Source organism: Carlito syrichta, unplaced genomic scaffold (genome assembly GCF_000164805.1).
Source record: "Carlito syrichta isolate Samal-C Ts95f unplaced genomic scaffold, Tarsius_syrichta-2.0.1 Scaffold136919, whole genome shotgun sequence".
NCBI lineage: Eukaryota > Metazoa > Chordata > Mammalia > Primates > Tarsiidae > Carlito > Carlito syrichta.
Window position 1 is genome coordinate 101,831 of NW_007081015.1, and position 18,551 is coordinate 120,381.

At 46.5% G+C, this 18,551-nt stretch overlaps 1 protein-coding gene across 2 annotated transcripts in view; it reads left to right on the forward strand.

The window, feature by feature from the left end:
- PRCC (papillary renal cell carcinoma (translocation-associated)) overlaps nt 1-18,551 on the forward strand; it is a 34,851-nt gene that overhangs the window by 15,168 nt on the left and 1,132 nt on the right. Inside the window, exons 2-6 of one of the 2 annotated variants that reach the window (XM_008049794.2) lie at nt 1,221-1,268; nt 5,195-5,761; nt 10,992-11,087; nt 15,122-15,265; nt 17,245-17,310. In XM_008049794.2, coding sequence (XP_008047985.1) covers nt 1,221-1,268; nt 5,195-5,761; nt 10,992-11,087; nt 15,122-15,265; nt 17,245-17,310 — 921 coding nt within the window. The remainder of the gene's footprint in view (nt 1-1,220; nt 1,269-5,194; nt 5,762-10,991; nt 11,088-15,121; nt 15,266-17,244; nt 17,311-18,551) is intronic. The other variant, XM_021708434.1, reaches the window with a different exon arrangement.

Below are 18,551 nucleotides of genomic sequence, written 5' to 3' on the forward strand. Positions count from 1 at the left end.
CCAGTTTCTTTTCTTTTCTTTTTTTTTTTTTTTTGAGTTGGATTCTCACTCTGTCGCCCAGACTGGAGTGCAGTGGTCGCTCCCGGCCACCACAGCCTTGACCTACTGGGCTCTGGCGATCCTTCCACCTCAGCCTTCCAAGTATCCGGAATTACAGACATGCGCTACCCCGCCCGGCTGATTTTTTGATTTATTGTAGAGATGAGGTCTCGCTGCCCAGGCAGGTCTCAAACCCGTGGGCTCAGGCAATCCACTCACCTCAGCCTCCCAAAGGCACGGGATTACAGGCTGAGCCACCGAGCCCAGCTGACAGTTTCTTTTAAATAGCCCAGGTTGGTTGATCTTGAACTCCTGGTCTCATGAAGTACTCCTGTCTTGGAATCTGACTAAGAGAAAAAGAAATGGAATAAGACCTCACTGCGTTGGGAGGAGTGTGCCCAGCTGGGGAATACTTTTTTAAAATGTTAAAGCTTGCTATTAATATGTCATGCATCTTTCCTAGACTTAAAGGTGCTAGCGAGTTGGAGTTGAGCTAAAAGTTGAGATATTTTTCAGTGTGAGAGCTTGTTTTAGACACAATCCTGATGAGTCAGAAGGATAACATGGGTGACCCCCGTCTTATCCCAAATCCTCATAGTCATCATTTGCCTGCCTTCTTTCTAAACGTGAACAACTCGTTCTGGCAGACAATAGATCATACTTGGAGTTGGAATGGATTTCTCCAATGGCTTTGACCTTTAATGCCTCATAGAAAAGTAGTTAACACACCACTTAATCCCACCGGAGTTCCTGAGCCCTGTGGTTATATAGTCTATATAAGTGGTTTTAAAAGTGAAGCCGAGATTGGGTGAGATTGTGGGCCAAATCTCATTCATCTTCTAGTGGACAGATTTATAGGAAGAAGAATGGGTTTAGCTTTTTTTTTTCCAGCAAGGACCAAATGGGAGGAAATAGTCTTAATTTAACAGAAGAGAAATTGATGCTAAGAAGGCTGTGCAACAGGTAGGAGAATGAATGACTGAGGGAGGTCAAGGCATGCCTGCTCTGAAACCGTTGGAACACATCGGATCACGTCAGGAAGGAAGGTCTGCTGTTTGACTGGGCTTTGCATGGGTGCACCCCTGTGCAGAGGTGGGGGAGGCACAGTGCTTTATACGTGCTTTCTTTAATGTGTTTTCTCCCAACGCAGTGAGGTCTTATTCCATTTCTTTTTCTCTTAGTCAGATTCTGAGGAAGATGAACCCACAAAGAAGAAAACTGTCCTTCAGGTAAGCTTTGTGACAGAAGCCATTTCTTCTTCTCCCATGTTGTTTCCTGAAAGACAGGACTCATGTTGCCCAGCAGTTTTCAAATCACAAACACCAGCATTTGAGGACTGTTTAGGTTTGGTTTGGTTTTCCTTTATAACTTCAGACCTTGTGCATCTCTGCCCTCTCTTCACTATTTCCTGGCTTTAGCACGATGGTGTTACCTTTCCTAGAGGATGGCAGTGGTAGGGAGATGAATGGTGGTAACTCACATTAGCTCATAACATTTTGTGTGAAAGGGTTATTTAGGGAAGGTGGAATAAATGGGTTAGTAAAAATGATGTTAGGGAGCATCCATATTTTAAAATTATCTTCTCCCTCTCTCTTTCTTTTTTTTTTTTTTTTTTTTGAGTCAGGGTTTCGCTTTGTTGCCTAGACTGGGGTGTAGTGGCACAGTCATAGCGCACTGCCGTCTTGAACTCCTGGGTTCAAGTGATCCTTTCTCCTCAGCCTCCTGAGTAGCTGGGACTACAAGGTGCATGCCGCCATGCCTGGCTAATTTTTTTGTAGAGACATGGTCTTGCTATGTTGCCCAGGCTAGTCCTAAGTTCCTGAGCTCAAGCATTCCTCCTGCCTTGGCCTCCTAAAGTACTGGGATTACAGGCATGAGCCATGGCATGAGCCACCGTGTTTAGCTTCCCTGTTTTTTTTTTTTTTTTTTTTGAGTTGGGGTCTCACTCTTGCCCAGGCTGGAATATAGTAGCACTCTCATGGCTCACCACAGCCTTGAACCCCTGGGTTCAGGCATTCCTTCCATCTCAGCCGTGCAGGTAGTTGGGACTAGAAATTATTATTATTATTATTATTTTGAGTTGGAGTCTCACTCTGTTGCCCAGACTAGAGTGCAGTGGCCGCTCCTCGACCTGCTGGGCTCCGGCGATCCTTCCGCCTCAGCCTTCCAAGTAGCCGGAATTACAGGCATGCGTTACCATGCCCGGCTGATTTTTTGATTTATTGTAGAGATGAGGTCTTGCTGCCCAGGTGAGTCTCGAACCCGCGGGCTCAGGCAATCCACTCACCTCAGCCTCCCAAAGGCGTGGGATGACAGGCTGAGCCACCGAGCCCGGCTTAAAAATTATTTATTAAAAATTATTTGTCGATATGAGGTCTTGCTGTGTTGTCTAGGCTGCACTGTCTCATTTTTAACCTGGAAAATAAGCACTGAAATAGCACTTACTGTGTACCAGGCACTGTACTAAGTGCTTTACCAGCATTTAACTGGTTTCATCCTCATGGTGGTGCCTAAGTCATAGTATTATTGTCATCCCTGTTTTGCATATGAAGAAACGAAGGAACTTGTCCATGATCATACAACTGGGGGGACAGGCAGTTTGATCATTGAGTCCAAGCTCTTTTTTTTTTTTTTTTTTGAGTTGGAGTCTCACTCTGTCACCCAGACAGAGTGCAGTGGCCGCTCCCGACCACCACAGCCTCGACCTGAAGTGAAAGGGTTGTCTTGTGATTCAGGTTATGATGCTGAAGCTGCCCCTTCTCCTGATGGTTAAAGCATCGCTTCTCCCTCTGAGAGGTCTTAGAAGGATGTGGTCGTGCAGAAGTTAGAAAGACAGCTGGCAAGGGTGGTGTTGCATCCGTGTTTGTTTTTTGAGTTGGAGTCTCACTCTGTCGCCCAGACTGGAGTGCAGTGGCTGCTCCCGACCACTGCAGCCTCGACCTGCTGGGCTCCGGCAATCCTTCCGCCTCAGCCTTCCAAGTAGCCGGAATTATAGGCATGCGCTACCATGCCCAGCTGATTTTTTGATTTATTGTAGAGATGAGGTCTCGCTGCCCAGGTGGGTCTCAAACCCTTGGGCTCAGGCAATCCACTCACCTCAGCCTCCCAAAGGCGCTGGATTACAGGCTGAGCCACCGAGCCCAGCTGCATCCATGTTTATAGTGGGTGATAAAGGAGGAGTAGTGGGAGAAGCTGGCATGATGAGACTGAGTAAGGCCAGTCCTGTTATCAGGATGAGTTCCTGGAGGAGGTAGATGGGCTCAGAGGCACTGCATTGTAAGAATGGAGACTCTAAAGAGTGATCTCCAGATGGTGGGAAGAAATGAGTGGAAGTGAGAGGAATTCAGAACACTGAAAGCAGAGTGGGGACCCAGCACTGCAAAGGGAGACAGCCTAGTATTGTTTGAGAAGTTGAATACTTCAAGGACAGCCTGAGGATGTGCTCTACCCCACACCGCAGTCTGGTTCCTGTGAGTCTCAGCCTCCAGGGGTTGCCAGCCTGGACTGACCCAAATCTGGGAAAACTGCAGGAAGATGAGTCCACCCCAGATGAACAGTTCTGCCTGACCCGCTTAACTAAAGAGTATTGTTTTATTCATTCTGGGTGTTGGCTGAGAGGGCTGGAGTACACTGGTCCTCTAGGACAGTGACACAATGACTTTATTCTACTCTCCTTTGTCTAGCTGGCTTCTCCCTCAGTCCTATAGTTAGGCCAAGTCAGCCCTTCAGCATACAGAAAGCAGAACCTGAGAGATTCTTAGGGGTAACGGGAACTTTGGATGGGCTGGGCCAGTTGACTAACAAATTGATAAATTAAATGCTTGACTCTGGCATTAACAAGCTAATGCACTACATCTGTAGGGCTTTTCTTTTTTTTTTTTGAGTTGGAGTCTCCGTCGCCCATGCTGGAGTGCAGTGGCACACTCACCGCCACCCCAGCACTGGCCTGCTGGGCTCCAGCGATCCTTCCTCCTTAGCCTTCCAAGTAGCCAGAACTACAGGTGTGTGCTACCACATTCGGCCTATTTTTTATTTATTGCAGAGATGAGGTCTCGTCAAGTTGCCTGGGCTGGTCTCAAACTCACGGGCTCAGACAATCCACTCACCTCGGCCTCCCAAAGTGCTGGGATTACAGGCTGAGCCACTGAGCCTGGCCTGTAGGGCTTTTCTTGGTCAGGCAAGGGTACTTTTGTCAGATTAAAAAAATATACAGCATACATACATTCATTTTTGGCTGACAGAACTACCTCTGTATGTATGATGGCATTAAATGTACTAAAATTACATATTTTTATAAAAAGCACGAATACTCTTAGATTACTCTTAGGAAATCTGCAAGCTAAGTCTGAAAAGAACTGAAGATGATCTTGTAAAAACTCTTTCAGTTGGTTAATGTTGGGTTCTGTGCCCTTAGCTAAAAATCCTTAGCACTCAAGTCCAAAGGAGGCTGCCCAACCCAAGCTTCAGTTTCAAATCTGAGGAAATGAAAAAGGAAATCCTGCCTGCTTTGCTGTGGAAGTGGTGACAAGGAGAGCAATTTAAAGGATTGGCAGAAACTGTCTCAAGCTCCTCACAGTCTCTGCACTCCTTGAACATGCTAGGCCTCCTCTCTTTTCTAGGCATCATAGGCAGCTGCTGAGGGGTCTGGCTCTGGGTTTTGCCCTGGCCAGGTGAGGGGACTGAGGCTCTCTTTTGGACAGAGCCTTGTTCTTGATTTTGGGTAGCAATCCAAGGAAGAAGAGGGTTCCCATGTTAAGAAGTCCCTTCAGGACATGAAAAAAGGCTGAGTAATGAGCTGGATAGTGTCCTGGACTTTTAGAGAGGAAGGATGATATGAGATTAAGGGCATCGTATTTGCTGAAGGCACAGAGTTGGAGAAGGCTCTGGCAGAGGGCGGTGGAGCTGGGTTGGGATGGGGTCGAGAAGAGGAATGACATCTCACCTTGGGAGAAGCAGTCAGCAGAAGGGCCTGAGGTAAGAGTCAAGCCCAGGTTGGATGAACTGTGGATAGAGGTAAGAAGGAAACAGCATGGTAAGAGTTTAGGCTAGAGGACATATCTGTCATTCTTGTTTTCAGTGTCGCTTCTCTTCAGTATATAATGTAAACTCTCACTGGTTATCTTTCTTCCCTCCTACCCCAACCCGGGCTCACCAGGGATCCAGCGAGGGGACTGGTTTGTCTGCCTTGCTTCCCCAACCTAAAAACCTGACTGTGAAAGAGACTAACAGGTTGCTCCTGCCCCATGCCTTCTCCCGCAAACCCTCGGATGGCGCCTCTGATACTAAACCCTCCACACTGGCTTCTAAGACCAAGACTTCCTCTCTTGCCCCTGTTGTGGGCACCACAACCACCACTCCATCACCCTCTGCCATCAAGGCTGCTGCCAAGAGTGCTGCCCTGCAAGTGACAAAGCAGATCACGCAGGAGGAGGATGACAGCGATGAGGAAGTAGCCCCCGAGAACTTTTTCTCCCTCCCTGAAAAGGCTGAACCGCCTGGAGTTGAGCCATACCCTTACCCCATCCCCACTGTCCCTGAAGAGCTGCCTCCAGGCACGGAACCAGAGCCGGCTTTCCAGGACGATGCAGCCAATGCTCCCCTTGAATTCAAGATGGCAGCAGGCTCAAGTGGGGCCCCTTGGATGCCTAAGCCTGGGGACGACTACAGCTACAATCAGTTTTCCACATATGGCGATGCCAATGCCGCTGGTGCTTATTATCAGGTGGGTAGGAGACACGGAGGGCAGGCCAGGCCAGGGAGTGTTGGAGCATGGTGGTCAGGAAGAGCTTTGAACCAGTAATATGGCTCTGTGGTATCACTTTGGCCAAATTAACCTTCTAGCCTCTGATTTTTCTATACTTCTAGGCCTTAAAACATGCCTTTATTTTGAACCATGTTGATCTAAATTGCCCAGGGTGACGGGGTGAACCACATAATTGATACCTTTATTCTGAAAACAAAATATTTCTGTTTATTTTTTATTGATATAAACTATTTGTACATAGTTATGGGGTACATGTGATAATTTTGATACATGCATAGAATGTGTAATGCTCAAATCGGGATGTTTAAGATATCCACCACTTCGAACATTTATCATTTCTTTGTGTTAGGAACATTTAAAATCTTCCCTTCTAGCTTTTTAAAATACGTATATTTCTGTTAACTATGGTCACCCTACTGTGTTATCGATCACTGGAAGTTTTTCCTTCTATCTAACTGTATGTTTGTACCCATTAACCATCTTCTCTTCATTCCCCTCCTTCCCAACACCCTCCCCAAAGCCTCTGGTGTCCATCATTCACTACCTCCATGAGATCAACTTTTTTAGCTTCCACATGAGTGAGAATGTGTGATATTTGTCTTTCCATGTCTGGCTTATTTCGGTTAACATAGTTACTCCCAGTTCCATCCATGTTGCTGCAAATGACAAGATTTCTTTCTTTCTTATGACTGAATTACTTTCCTTTATACTCCATTGTGTAAATGCCGTATTTTTTTTCTTTTTGAGTTGGAATCTCCCTCTACTCCCCAGGATGGAGTGCAGTGGCATGCTCGAGGCCTCTGCAATCTCAACCTGCTGGGCTCAGGTGCCTCAGCCTTCCAAGTAGCTGAAACTTCAGGCACATGCCACCATGCCTGACTAATTTTTTTGTTTATTGTAGAGGTGAGGTCTCACCAAGTTGCCTAGGCTGGTCTCAAACCTGTAGGCTCAGGCAGTCCTCTCACCTCAGCCTTCCAAGTGCTGAGATTATAGGCATGAGCCACCGCACCTGGCCCCACATTTTCTTTATTTGTTCATTTGTTGATGGACACGTGAGTGGATCATATCTTAACTGTTGTAAATAGCAGTAAGTAAACATGAGGGAGCAAGTATCCCCTTGATGTACTGATTTCCTTTGCTGTGGACAGATACCCAGTAGTGGGATTGCTGGATCATATCATAGTTCTATTTTTAGTCTTTTGAGAAACCTACTATTTTTGACAATGACTATACTAATTTAGATTCCCACCAACAGTGTGTAAGAGCTCCCTTTCCTCCATATCCTTACCAGCATTTTTTTTTTGGTCTTTTTGATAATAGCCATTCTAACTGGTGTAAGATGATATCTCATTGTGGTTTTGATTTTCTTTTCTCTAATGATTAGTGACGTTGAGCATTGTTTTATGTAGCTGTTGTCATTTGTATGCCTTCTTTTGAGAAATATCTATTCAGATCCTTTGCCTACTTGATAATGGAATTATTTGGGGTTTTTTTTAGTGTTGAGTTGTTTTGAGTTCCTTGTATATTCTGGATATTAGTCCCTTGTTGGATGGATAGTTTGCAAATATTTTCTCCCATTCTACAGGTTGTTTCCTCACTCTTGATTATTTCCTTTGCTGTGAAGAAGCTTTTTAGTTTAATAGAGTCTCCTTGCCTACTTTTGGTTTTGTTTCCTTTGCTTTTGAGGCCTTAGACATAAAATCTTTGCCTTGAGTATTTCCCCTTTGTTGAAAATACAGTCTTTTGGTGGGAGCTGGTGAGAGGTACAGGGAAAAGGTAAGAGAGGAGTGGTCTCTAATCTTAGATGTACAAGATAGCTTCCTGAAATGTGGATGATGATATGGGAACTATGTCTAAACTTCCAGACAGCATGAGTTTAAAAAGAGTTTCTGGAGGTGGGGAGTGTTGAGAATATTAGGAATACAGGAAGGGAGGGGAACTAAGGAGGAAAGGAGGGAATCTGGAAGGTTGGATGCAAAGGGAGAATAAGGAAAATGGGGAGAGGCCCTTGATCAGGTTAGGAGAGGTTGAAAGTGCTCTGGCAGGTTATTTGAGAGGAGGAGGCCTAGGGACCATAGCTTGGGCAGGGATAGAAGGTGTGTCCCAAATACGGTTTGAAGTTTGATGCCCAAGCTGGATGAATCTGGGCAAAAAACTGCTTCTGCCAACTCACAGCTTCTTCAGTTGTAAAATGGGATGTAAGAGCAACCTCACAGGGCTGCTAGGAGAGTTACATTAGCTTAGCATGATAGTCTCTGGAACATAGTAAGTGCTCACTATTTCTATTCACATGTTTTATTCAAATGTTATTTGGAAGAGATGTTTAGATTTGTTATGCATGGACTCAGAGAGTGAAGGTACAGAATGTGAGGTTGTAGCCGGGCTCGGTGGCTCAGCCTGTTATCCCGCGCCTTTGGGAGGCTGAGGTGAGTGGATTGCCTGCGCCTGCGGGTTCGAGACCTGCCTGGGCAGCGAGATCTCATCTCTACAATAAATAAAAAAAAAAATCAGCCAGGCGTGGTAGTGCATGCCTGTAATTCCGGCTACTTGGAAGACTGAGGCGGAAGGATTGCCGGAGCCTAGCAGGTCGAGGCTGCGGTGACCGGGAGCGGCCACTGCACTCCAGTCTGGACGACAGAGTGAGACTCCAACTCAAAAAAAAAAAAGAATATGAGGTTGTAAGGAGGTTTAAGAAGGAATTTCCCATCAGTCGGGGCTTCCCAGGGACAGAGAGCTCCTAGGAACTGGGGAACTTGGCGCCAGTGGTAGGGTTGAACAGAGGCAGCTGGCTGACTTGGTGCCTGGGCAGCTGCAGCAAGTTTTACCACCAGCCTGGGATGGTTGGAAGACTTATGTCCCTTCAACCCTCAGCTCTCTGAATGGTCAGGGTTAATCTTATTTTGAGTCTGGGCTTGGGTAGGGTGGGAGGTTCCTTTTCTGGCCAAATACTTTGAAAACAGTTGTGTTTCCTAAATCTTTGCTGTTAAACTTTGTTTATATATCTTCCCTCAAGATTATTGTTAGGAGGAAGATAATAAATGTTTTGATCCTTTAGCACAAAGGATGCTATTTAAATCCAAGAAACCACTGAGTTATATCCAGCAAATGATTAACAAATTGGAATTCCATATGCGGTTATAAATACCATTGATATAGTGTGTGCAAATAAAGTACTTCTCTAAAAATGTTTTATTTATTTATGTAATTTTGAGGTCTGAGTATCACTCTGTCACCTAGGCTGGAGTACAGTGGCATGCTCAAGGCCACTGCAGCCTCAACCTGCTGGGCCTAGGCGATCTTCCTGCTTCAGCCTTCTAAGCTGTAACTACAGGCTTGTGCCACCACACCTGGCTAATTTTTTTGATTTATTGTAGAGATGAGGTCCTGTCAAGTTGCCCAGGTTGGTCTCGAACCCCTGGGTTCAGGTAATCCTCTCACCTTGGCCTCCCAAAGTGCTGGGAGTACAGGTGTTAGCCACCCTGCTGGGACTGTTTTTTATTTTGTTGATTTGGGGTCTCACTCTGTTGCCCAGACTGGAATGCAGTGGCACAATCATGGCTTACTGCAGCCTTGACCTCTTGGGCTCAGGCGATCCTTCTGCTCGGCCCGCTTAGTAGCTGGGATTATAGGTGTGTGCCACCATGCCTGGCTAAGTTTTTTGATTTTTTTGTAGAGATAAGATCTCACTATGTTGCCCAGGCTGGCCTCAAACTTTGGGGCTAAAGCAATCCTTCTACCTTGGCCTTCCAAAGTGCTGAGATTACAAGCGTGAGCTACTACGCCCAACCTAAAGTACTTTAAATATACTGGGGACACTGAAACTTAAATGTATCTTACTGTGAATACTATTATAGAAAATCCATACTTAAATAGCTCTGGATTTTTTTTTTTTTGAGTCGGGTCTCACTCTGTCACCCAGGCTGGAGTGTAGTGGCACAGTCATGGCTCACCACAGCCTTGACCTGCTGGGCCCAGGTGATCCTTCTGCCTTAACCTCACAAGTAGCTGGGACTACCGGCATGGGCCACCACACCTGGCTAATTTTTTGATTTTTTTTTTGTAGGGATGAGGTCTTGTTATGTTGTTTAGGCTCGGTAGATTTTTATATATTATTGTGTAGTGAATACTAAACCTCTTTTCTATATATATATATTTTTTAGTTGGAGTCTCACTCTGTCACCCAGGCTGGAGTGCAGTGGCACACTACTGCAATCTTGACCTGCTGGGTTTAGGCAATCCTTCCACCCCAGCCTTCTAAGTAACTGGAACTGTAGGTGCATGCCACCACACCTGGCTAATTTTTTGATTTGTTGCAGAGACAAGGTCTCGAACCCCTGGGCATGGGCAGTCCTTTCGCCTCAGCTTCCCAAAGTGCTGGGATCACAGGCGTGAGGCACTGTGCCTGGCCCTATTTTCTATTTAGCTCACTATAAAATGAATGTTCTTAGGGAGGCATTTCTTGGAGTTTTAGGCAAAGGTGGTAGGATTAGTCAGGGAAAAGTATGGGCAAGGAGGACCAGTTTCTGGCCGTGTGGCTGCCTGACTTGGCTGTTGCAGGGCCTTTGTCCTTGCCTTTGACTAGCTCCTCTCAGATCTTCAGCGATATCTGGGCAGCTCCTTTCTAAAGGAGTCATCAGATTCCCAAACTAAAAATCTTGTAATGTAAACCTGGTTTGTTTCCAGCTTTGTGTATTTCATGATACCCTAATAGTGGTTATTTAATATAATAGATCTACAACCTCCTTATCCCTTAAAGTCTCCTTGTGTCCAAAGGGCCTAATTAGGATGAGGAGCAGGAATGACATGCCTCATCCCTTCTCACATTGGAGCTCATTGGGGTCTCATGAGCAGGAGAATGTGGTAAAGTAAAGGGTAGGAGTTGCTCTCGGGAAGCAGCCTAGGGAGCAGTGTATAGAATGAAGCAGGGAAATGTCTTTGTTCCTTGTCACCCCTTCCTAAAAAATACCCTTCTCTCTGGATAGTAGGTCAGAAAACCTGCAGCGACTGTTCTTGCATCTTAGGGTAGGTCCTTAGATCGTGCCTTTAACTGGTCTATTTGAGGAGGTTGTGTGGGTATCTCACCTCTGCCTCTTTGATGACAGTTTTCTGTTTCTGGGCAGACCTTGTTGTTTCCTCTCCACTGTGTCCTCACTTGGGGTTTTGTTTTGTTTTTCCTTTTTGGCTCCAGGATTATTACAGTGGTGGCTACTATCCTGCACAGGACCCGACCCTGGTCCCCCCACAGGAAATTGCCCCAGATGCCTCCTTCATCGATGACGAAGCAGTAAGTTAACAAAGCACAAATGACCATTTGTGACCGTGGATACTGTGCTTCAAATCTGAAGCTAAAGGAAAGTGTATCAGGATGAGTTTGGCAACATGTAACTAAATTATGGTGTCTTATATAAGGGAAGTCAGATTTTCCTCATTAAGGGGTGGAGGTAGGCAGGTTGGGGTGGTGTGGCAGCTCCACAGACTCAAGGATCCAGTCAGTCCCCCTTTTTTCTTTTTTTTTGAGTTGGAGTCTCTGTCACCCAGGCTCAAGTGCAGTGGCACACTCACGGCCACCACCACCTTGACCTGCTAGACTCAGGTGATCCTTCTGCCTCTTGACTTAACTGGAACCACAGGCATGTGCCACCATGCCCGGCTGATATTTTTGATTTATTGTAAAGACGAGGTCTTGCCATGTTGCTCAGGCTGGTCTCGAACCCCTGAGCTCAGGTAGTTATCTCACCTTGGCCTCCCAAAGTGTTGGGATTACAGGCGTGAGCCACCACATTTCGACTTAGTATTCTTCTGATCATTGCTTTGCCATCCCCTAGGCTATGGCCTTTATACTTATGGTCCATGGCAGCAGCTAATGTCACAGCTATCACATCTGCATTGGACATGCAGCAGAGTGGAGAAAAAAAAGGAGAGACACTCCCCCTGCTTTTTTGAGTCTGGATCTCACTGTGTTGCCCAGGCTGGAGTGTAGTGGCATGATCACGATGATCATGGCTCAAGCAGCCTTGACCTCCTGGGGTCAGATGATTCTTCTTCCTCAGCCTCTCAATGAGCTGACAATACAGGCATGTGCCACCATACCTGGCTAAGTTTTTTATTTTTTTTGCAGTGACAAGGTTTTGCTGGGTTGTCCAGGCTGGTCTTGAACTCCTGGGCTCAAACAGCCCCCTTGCCTCTGCCTCCCAAAGTGCTGGGATTATAGGTGTGAGCCACCATGCTCGGCTTTCCCCTCCTTTGTGAAGAGACTTATGAAAGTTCCCAAGAGCACATCCACTGTTATTGTACTGCCTAGACTCTGCTCACATGACCGTATCTGATTGTAAAGAGGTCTAGGAAATGTAGTCTTTAGTTGTGTGGTGATATGCCTAACTGAAATATGGATTCCTTCATCTTGAAGAAAGGGGAATGGGTTTGGGGAGGCAGCCAGCAGCTGTGTCAAACAGCCCCTGAGTTTTCACAGTATCCCCCTGTTGTTGAGCTTCCTTTGGACCTCAGCACAAGGGGAAGTAAAGGCACCCTGTCTGCTGCTCTCAGGCCTACATTCAGGATGTAAAGTACTGCTCTAAAGGCAGAGGCTTAGCCTGTGAGGAAGGAGTTGTGAAGTAGGAGGTGCTCCTTCTCCATGGAGGTTCTTATACAGGATAACTCCTTTCTTCTCACCTTTTCCCAGAAAGGTGTTCAATCCTTGCCACACCTGATATTGTATTTATCCACTCCCCCATGTATATGTCCAGGAGACAGTTGAGAACTCACTCAGTGGCAAAAGTCAGTTTCTTGAAGATTGGGTGTACCTAGGAGGCCTCACTGATATTCAGACCAGAACCGAGGGTATTACTGGAGGAGTTTCTGTTTTAAAATTCTGTTTCTTTGTTTTTTGAGTTGGAGTCTCACTCTGTTGCTCAGGCTGGAGTGCAGTGGCACACTCATGGTCCCCAGTGGCATCAACCTGCAGGGCTCTGGCAATACTTCTGCCTCAACCTTCCAAGAAGCCAGAACTACAGGCATATGCTACCATGCCCGGCTAATTTTTTAAATTTATTGTAGAGATGAGGTCTCACCAAGTTGCCCGGGCTGGTCTCGAACTCACAGGCTCAGGTAATCCATTTGCCTCAGCCTCCCAAAGTGCTGAGATTACTGGCTGAGCCACTGAGTCTGGCAAAATTCTGTTCCTTTTCACTCACACTCCTTTCCAGCACCTCTCTGGATGACTTGTGGTGTGATCTGCTTTTTTTTTTTTTTTTGAGTTGGAGTCTCACTCTGTCACCCAGGCTAGAGTGCAGTGGCACGCTCATAGCCACCACAGCCTCGACCTGCTGAACTCAAGCGTGAGCTACCGCATCTGGCTGCATTTAGTTTTTTAGAAGGAGAAAATAGTAGTGTCCTAGAAAGTTTGCTAGGCCTTTTAAAAAAATTCTTTACCTGCCAGGCGCAGTGGCTCACACCTGTATAATCTTAGTACTTTGTGAGGCTGAAGTAAGAGGATTGTCTGGGCGCAGGAGTTTAAGAGCAGCCTGGGCAACATGGTGAGACCTCATCACTATAGAAAAAAAAAAATTAGCTGGGCACATACTTGTAGTCCTAGTTGCTTGGGAGACTGAGATGGAAGGATTGCCTGAGCCCAGTAGATTGAGGCTATGGTAGCCATGAGTGTGCCACTGCACTCCAGCCTGGATGACAGGGTGAGACTGCAACTCAAAAAAAAAAAAAGTTCTTTACTCTTAAAAACTCTTTTGAGCTGGGCTCGGTGGCTCAGCCTGTAATCCTACTGCTTTGGGAGGCTGAGGTGAGTGGATTGCCTGAGCCCACGGGTTCGAGACCCGCCTGGGCAACTTGGCGAGACCTCATCTCTACAATAAATAAATAAAAATTAGCCAGGCGTGGTAGTGCGCGTCTGTAGTTCCAGCTACTTGGAAGGCTGAGGTGGAAGGATCACTGGAGCCCAGCAGGTCGAGGCTGCGGTAGCCAGGAGTGGCCACTGCACTCCAGTCTGGGTGACGGAGTGAGACTCCAACTCAAAAAAAAAAAACTCTTGAAATACGGTGGGTCTTTTTTTTTGGTGAGGCTCCCTCTAATGTCCATGTTGATATAGAGTCTGCTGATTTGGTGATAAAGAACAATGAGAAGGAATAGAGATGGACAAAGAACTGATTTTTAGAGGAGAAATCCTAGATTTTTATTTTTTACTCTGACTTTAAATTTTTAAAATGATACTATTAGAGGCAGGGTCTTGCTCTGTTGCCCAGGCTGGGGTACAGTCGCTAATCATAGACATGATCATAGTGCACTATAGCCTGCAACTCCTGGCCTCAGGGATCCTCCCATTTCAGCCTCCCTAGTACTTGGGACTATAGGCAAGTGCCATTGTGCCCATCTACTCTGAATTTTTTTTTTTTTTGAGTTGGAATCTCACCCTGTCACCTAGGCTGGAGTGCAGTGGCACACTCATGGCCACCGCAGCCTCGACCTACTGGGCTTCGGCGATCCTTCCACCTCAGCTTTCCAAGTAACTGGAACTACAGTTATGTGCTACCACATCCGGCTAGTTTTTGACTTATTGTAGAGATGAGGTCTCGCCAAGTTTCCCAGGCTGGTCTTGAAACCTCGGGCTCAGGCAATACATTCACTTTGGCCTCTCAAAGTGCTAGGATTACAGGCTGAGCCACTGAGCCCGGCCCTGAATTCTTAATTTGAAAATTGCAGCCAGGCTCGGTGGCTCAGCCTGTAATCCTGTGCTTTTCGAGGCTGAGGTGAGTGGATTGCCTGAGCCCGCGGGTTTCAGACCCACCTGGGAAATTTGGAGACCTTATCTCTACAATAAATCAAAAAATTAGCCAGGCGTGGTAGTGCGCGTCTGTAGTTCCAGCTACTTGGAAGGCTGAGGTGGAAGGATCACCGGAGCCCAGCAGGTCGAGGCTGTGGTGGCCGAGAGCGGCCACTGCACTCCAGTCTGGGCGATAGAGTAAGACTCCAACTCAAAAAAAAAACAAAGAAAAAGAAAATTGCATGCAGTCCTTCTGGGCAGATACAGTTTATATACATAGCTTGAGTACAATTCATACCACTGGTTCTCTGTACTCCCTCGTTTTGGCTTCCCTTTCCCAGGATCCAGGAGACCTGAATAGAAGTAGCCTTTCACCTGGCATCAGGAAAGCTTGGTAGGCAGCAGGGTGAAAGGATATAATGCATAGAGAAGTGAGGGTGTCATGGGATTGGTGAGTCACAAAGTCATCCTGTCAACTCTGGGTCCTTAGTTACATCTGATTCCCTCAACCAGATTCCTGACTCCTGCATTTTTTTTTTCTTTTCCAGTTTAAGCGGCTGCAGGGCAAGAGGAACCGAGGAAGGGAGGAAATCAACTTTGTAGAGATCAAAGGCGATGACCAGCTCAGTGGGGCCCAGCAGTGGATGACTAAGTCATTGACAGAAGAGAAGACCATGAAGTCATTCAGCAAAGTAAGTGGGAAAGGTCGACTTGAAAGAGTGGAAAGCAAGGTCTTGTCTTACACCCTGTCCTGAGCCCACACCCCACTGTAATTTACAGTCAACACCTTGAGCATACACATGTTGCCCATGGTGTTGGAGTATGTATCAAATGCCTTAGCTTCTGCCTTTCAGAGCTTTGTAGCCTTGAACAGCTCTCAGCCAGATGTGGAGTCTGGCTGCTGAGCCTGGACAGCTGGGAAGACTTCTCATGCGTTGGGCCTCCTTCCCTGGCTGGACGGAACCTTCAGGTGCTCTCCTTCTCCCTGCAGTCACTGCCCTCTCCATCTTTTCAAGCTGGGACCTGGCTCAGCATATCTTTGAGCTGTGGCACAACAGAATCTCAGAAGTCCTGGGGTCCCTGGATTCTATGCAACTCCTCTCTCCTTTCTCTGCATTATTTATTGTAGCCAGCTGTAGGCTTTTCAAACGTTTTTATTCATCACATTTCCCACACCACACTCCTGCTGTCTCCATGCTAGTTTTCTTCTGTCAGTGTGATGAACATCTCTTCACCCAGTAGCTGAGAACAGCAAATGTGGACATTTATGAGTCCACCACGGTGTCGGGGGGAGATGTGGCGAAACCCTGGATTTGAGCCCAGGACCAGCAAGGCCAAGGTCGAGGATTTTGTTCCCTTCTCCTCCCCCTCATTTGCTTTGCTTTGTTCTGTGGCCACAGATGGCCATCTGAGCCCCAGCCGTTTGTTTTAACTGAATGCTGGCGGTCATACAGGACAGAGCAAAGGATTGTGGTTAGATCAGCATAGATCCATCACTGTTTACTGGAAAAACCACTTAGGAGAGCACGCTCTACTAACTGTGGGTTGAGAAGCATGGTCGTAGTAATAGCTAGTGTTGTTAATGCTCACTGTGGGCCAGGAATGGAGCTGGATGTTTTATGCATGTCATCTTTAACTGTCACATTAAATGACATGCAATAGCAGGGAGCAGTTAGAGTGCACTGTTTTCGCAGCTCCAGGTTTTCCTCCCGTCATTTCATTGTGTTGAACTAGATTTTTTAAAAAGCAGAGAAACTGGTCCTTGTCCTCGAGGAGTTGACAGCGTAGTTGGGAAGAAGATTTAAGGACACTTGAGTGTAAATGATTACAGTGCAAATTGATTACATAAGTGCTGAGGAGGCTCTGGAGAGGAGTTTTGGGAGTTGGGTGGAGCTGATTAGGAAGCTTCTAGTCTGAGACAACTTTGGCAGAGAATAGAAAAACCGCAGAGTGAAAGCCCAGACCAATATAGACTTTGACAGTAAATCATTTGCATCCAGGTTTGGTTAGGAATTCAATGCAGTTTATAGGCAGAGGCTGGAAGAGTGGAGAGACAGAGAGTGAGCGTGAGATTTCTAATTCCAAGGAAGCTATTGGCACTTACTAGAATGGGGGAGGCGGGGTTTCTGCCAGAGATGATTGATGGGAGAGAGCTTGTTGTAGTAGGTAGGAGACAGGCTAGACATCTGACCTGACTGGTGAGAAAGGACAGAGATGAAGAGGGTTTAGGGGAGATGGGCACAGGGATTATGGCAGAGTCTGGAGGACAGAAGATTACCTGTGCCCTGGCACATAAGCTGTTTCAGACCGACTGCAGGCAATAAAACTGGTCTCAAGTGTCCACTGTGGACAGAGCCCTGTACTCGGTGCTAGGGATGGAATGAGATTATCAAAGACGCAAAAGACAGTCCTGACCTCAGAGTAGTTCCGGTTTAATGGGGATATTAGCAGGCTACTTCAGACAAGTATTCTGAGCTTGAGTTTTTTGCCTAATGGCTTTAATAAAGGCAACAGTTTTGTAAGTATATAGACAAAGCTCCAAGCTGACTTTTCTCCTCAGGATTTGGGCTGTGTAGTTGGTTTCTCAGTCCCCATTGCTACATCATCAGGGCACATGAGAAACTTCTGCTTTCTTCCTGTGGGTTAATGACTGTGTTTTCTTCCCATGCAGAAGAAAGGTGAGCAGCCAACAGGCCAGCAGCGGCGGAAACACCAGATCACATACCTGATTCATCAGGTGAGAGGCTGAGGGCCCTGGCTCAGGCAAGATCCTTGGAAAACTGGGAATTTGAAGGCTGAGATGGGCTAGAAACCCAGGTGTCAGGAACCATCTTCCAGCAGTCGTCCTCCCCTGTTCTCCATGTGGCCACTAGAGGGGGATATGTCCTTCAGAATGAGCCTACTCTGCCTCAGGCTCACTGCGGATAAGACTCCTGTACAGGTGCTTTGAGTAAAACTGTGAGAATTCGGATATCTGGGCTGGGCTCAGTGACTCAGCCTGTAATCCCAGCGCTTTGGGAGGCTGAGGTGAGTGGATTGCTTGAGCCCGAGAGTACGTGACCCGCCCAGGCAACTTGGCGAGACCTCATCTCTATAGTAAATCAAAAATTAGCTGGGCATGGTAGCACGTGCCTGTAGTTCCAGCTACTTGGAAGGCTGAGGCGGAAGGATTGCCGGAGCCCAGCAGGTCGAGGCTGCGGTGGCTGGGAGCATGCCACTGCACTCCAGTCTGGGTGATGGAGTGAGACTCCAACTCAAAAAAAAAAAAAAAAATTCGGATATCTAAAACATAATTTAAGAGGAGAGCAAAGTGGTTTACCATAGGATTCTTTTAAATAGCAAGTTTATCTAGTAATTTAAAAAACTAAAAAAAAAGGAGTTGAACCATCAACTTAGCAAAAACATCTACCTGATGAGGAGGTGCATTTTGTATTCTCCACTTCTTTGGCAGGGAGCATCAACACAAGTAATATCGAATTACAGATAAGCCAAAAGACAGGATTTAGAGTATGTCTTGGTATTTACTTAATATGACTGGGCAGCTTTTAAATACAGTTAGCCTTTGATCACTCAAAAAAAAAAAATAGTATGAATTTCCAGGGTACCCCATATGCTCTATTCAGCACAACAGCAGAACTGCATCTAAGTTCTTGTAGGTTGGTGTTCTGTTTTGACCTGTCCAGGCCTTTGATGCCGTCTTTTCGCTCTGTTGGTTCGGTGTCTAGGGCAGCTGATTGTCTTCCTTTCAGATGCCAAATTTGAGTTCTCATTTGTCCACTTCCCACTTGAGCATTTCAGGGGCTTTTCTGAGTCAGAGTCTTACTCTGTCACCCAGGCTGGAGTGTAGTGCATGATCACAGTCACCACAGCTTCAACCTGATAGGCTCAGGTAATCCTTCTGCCTCAGCCTTCCAAGTAGCAGGAACTACAGGCGGATACCACCATGCCTGGCTCATTTTTTTGTTTTATTGTAGAGAT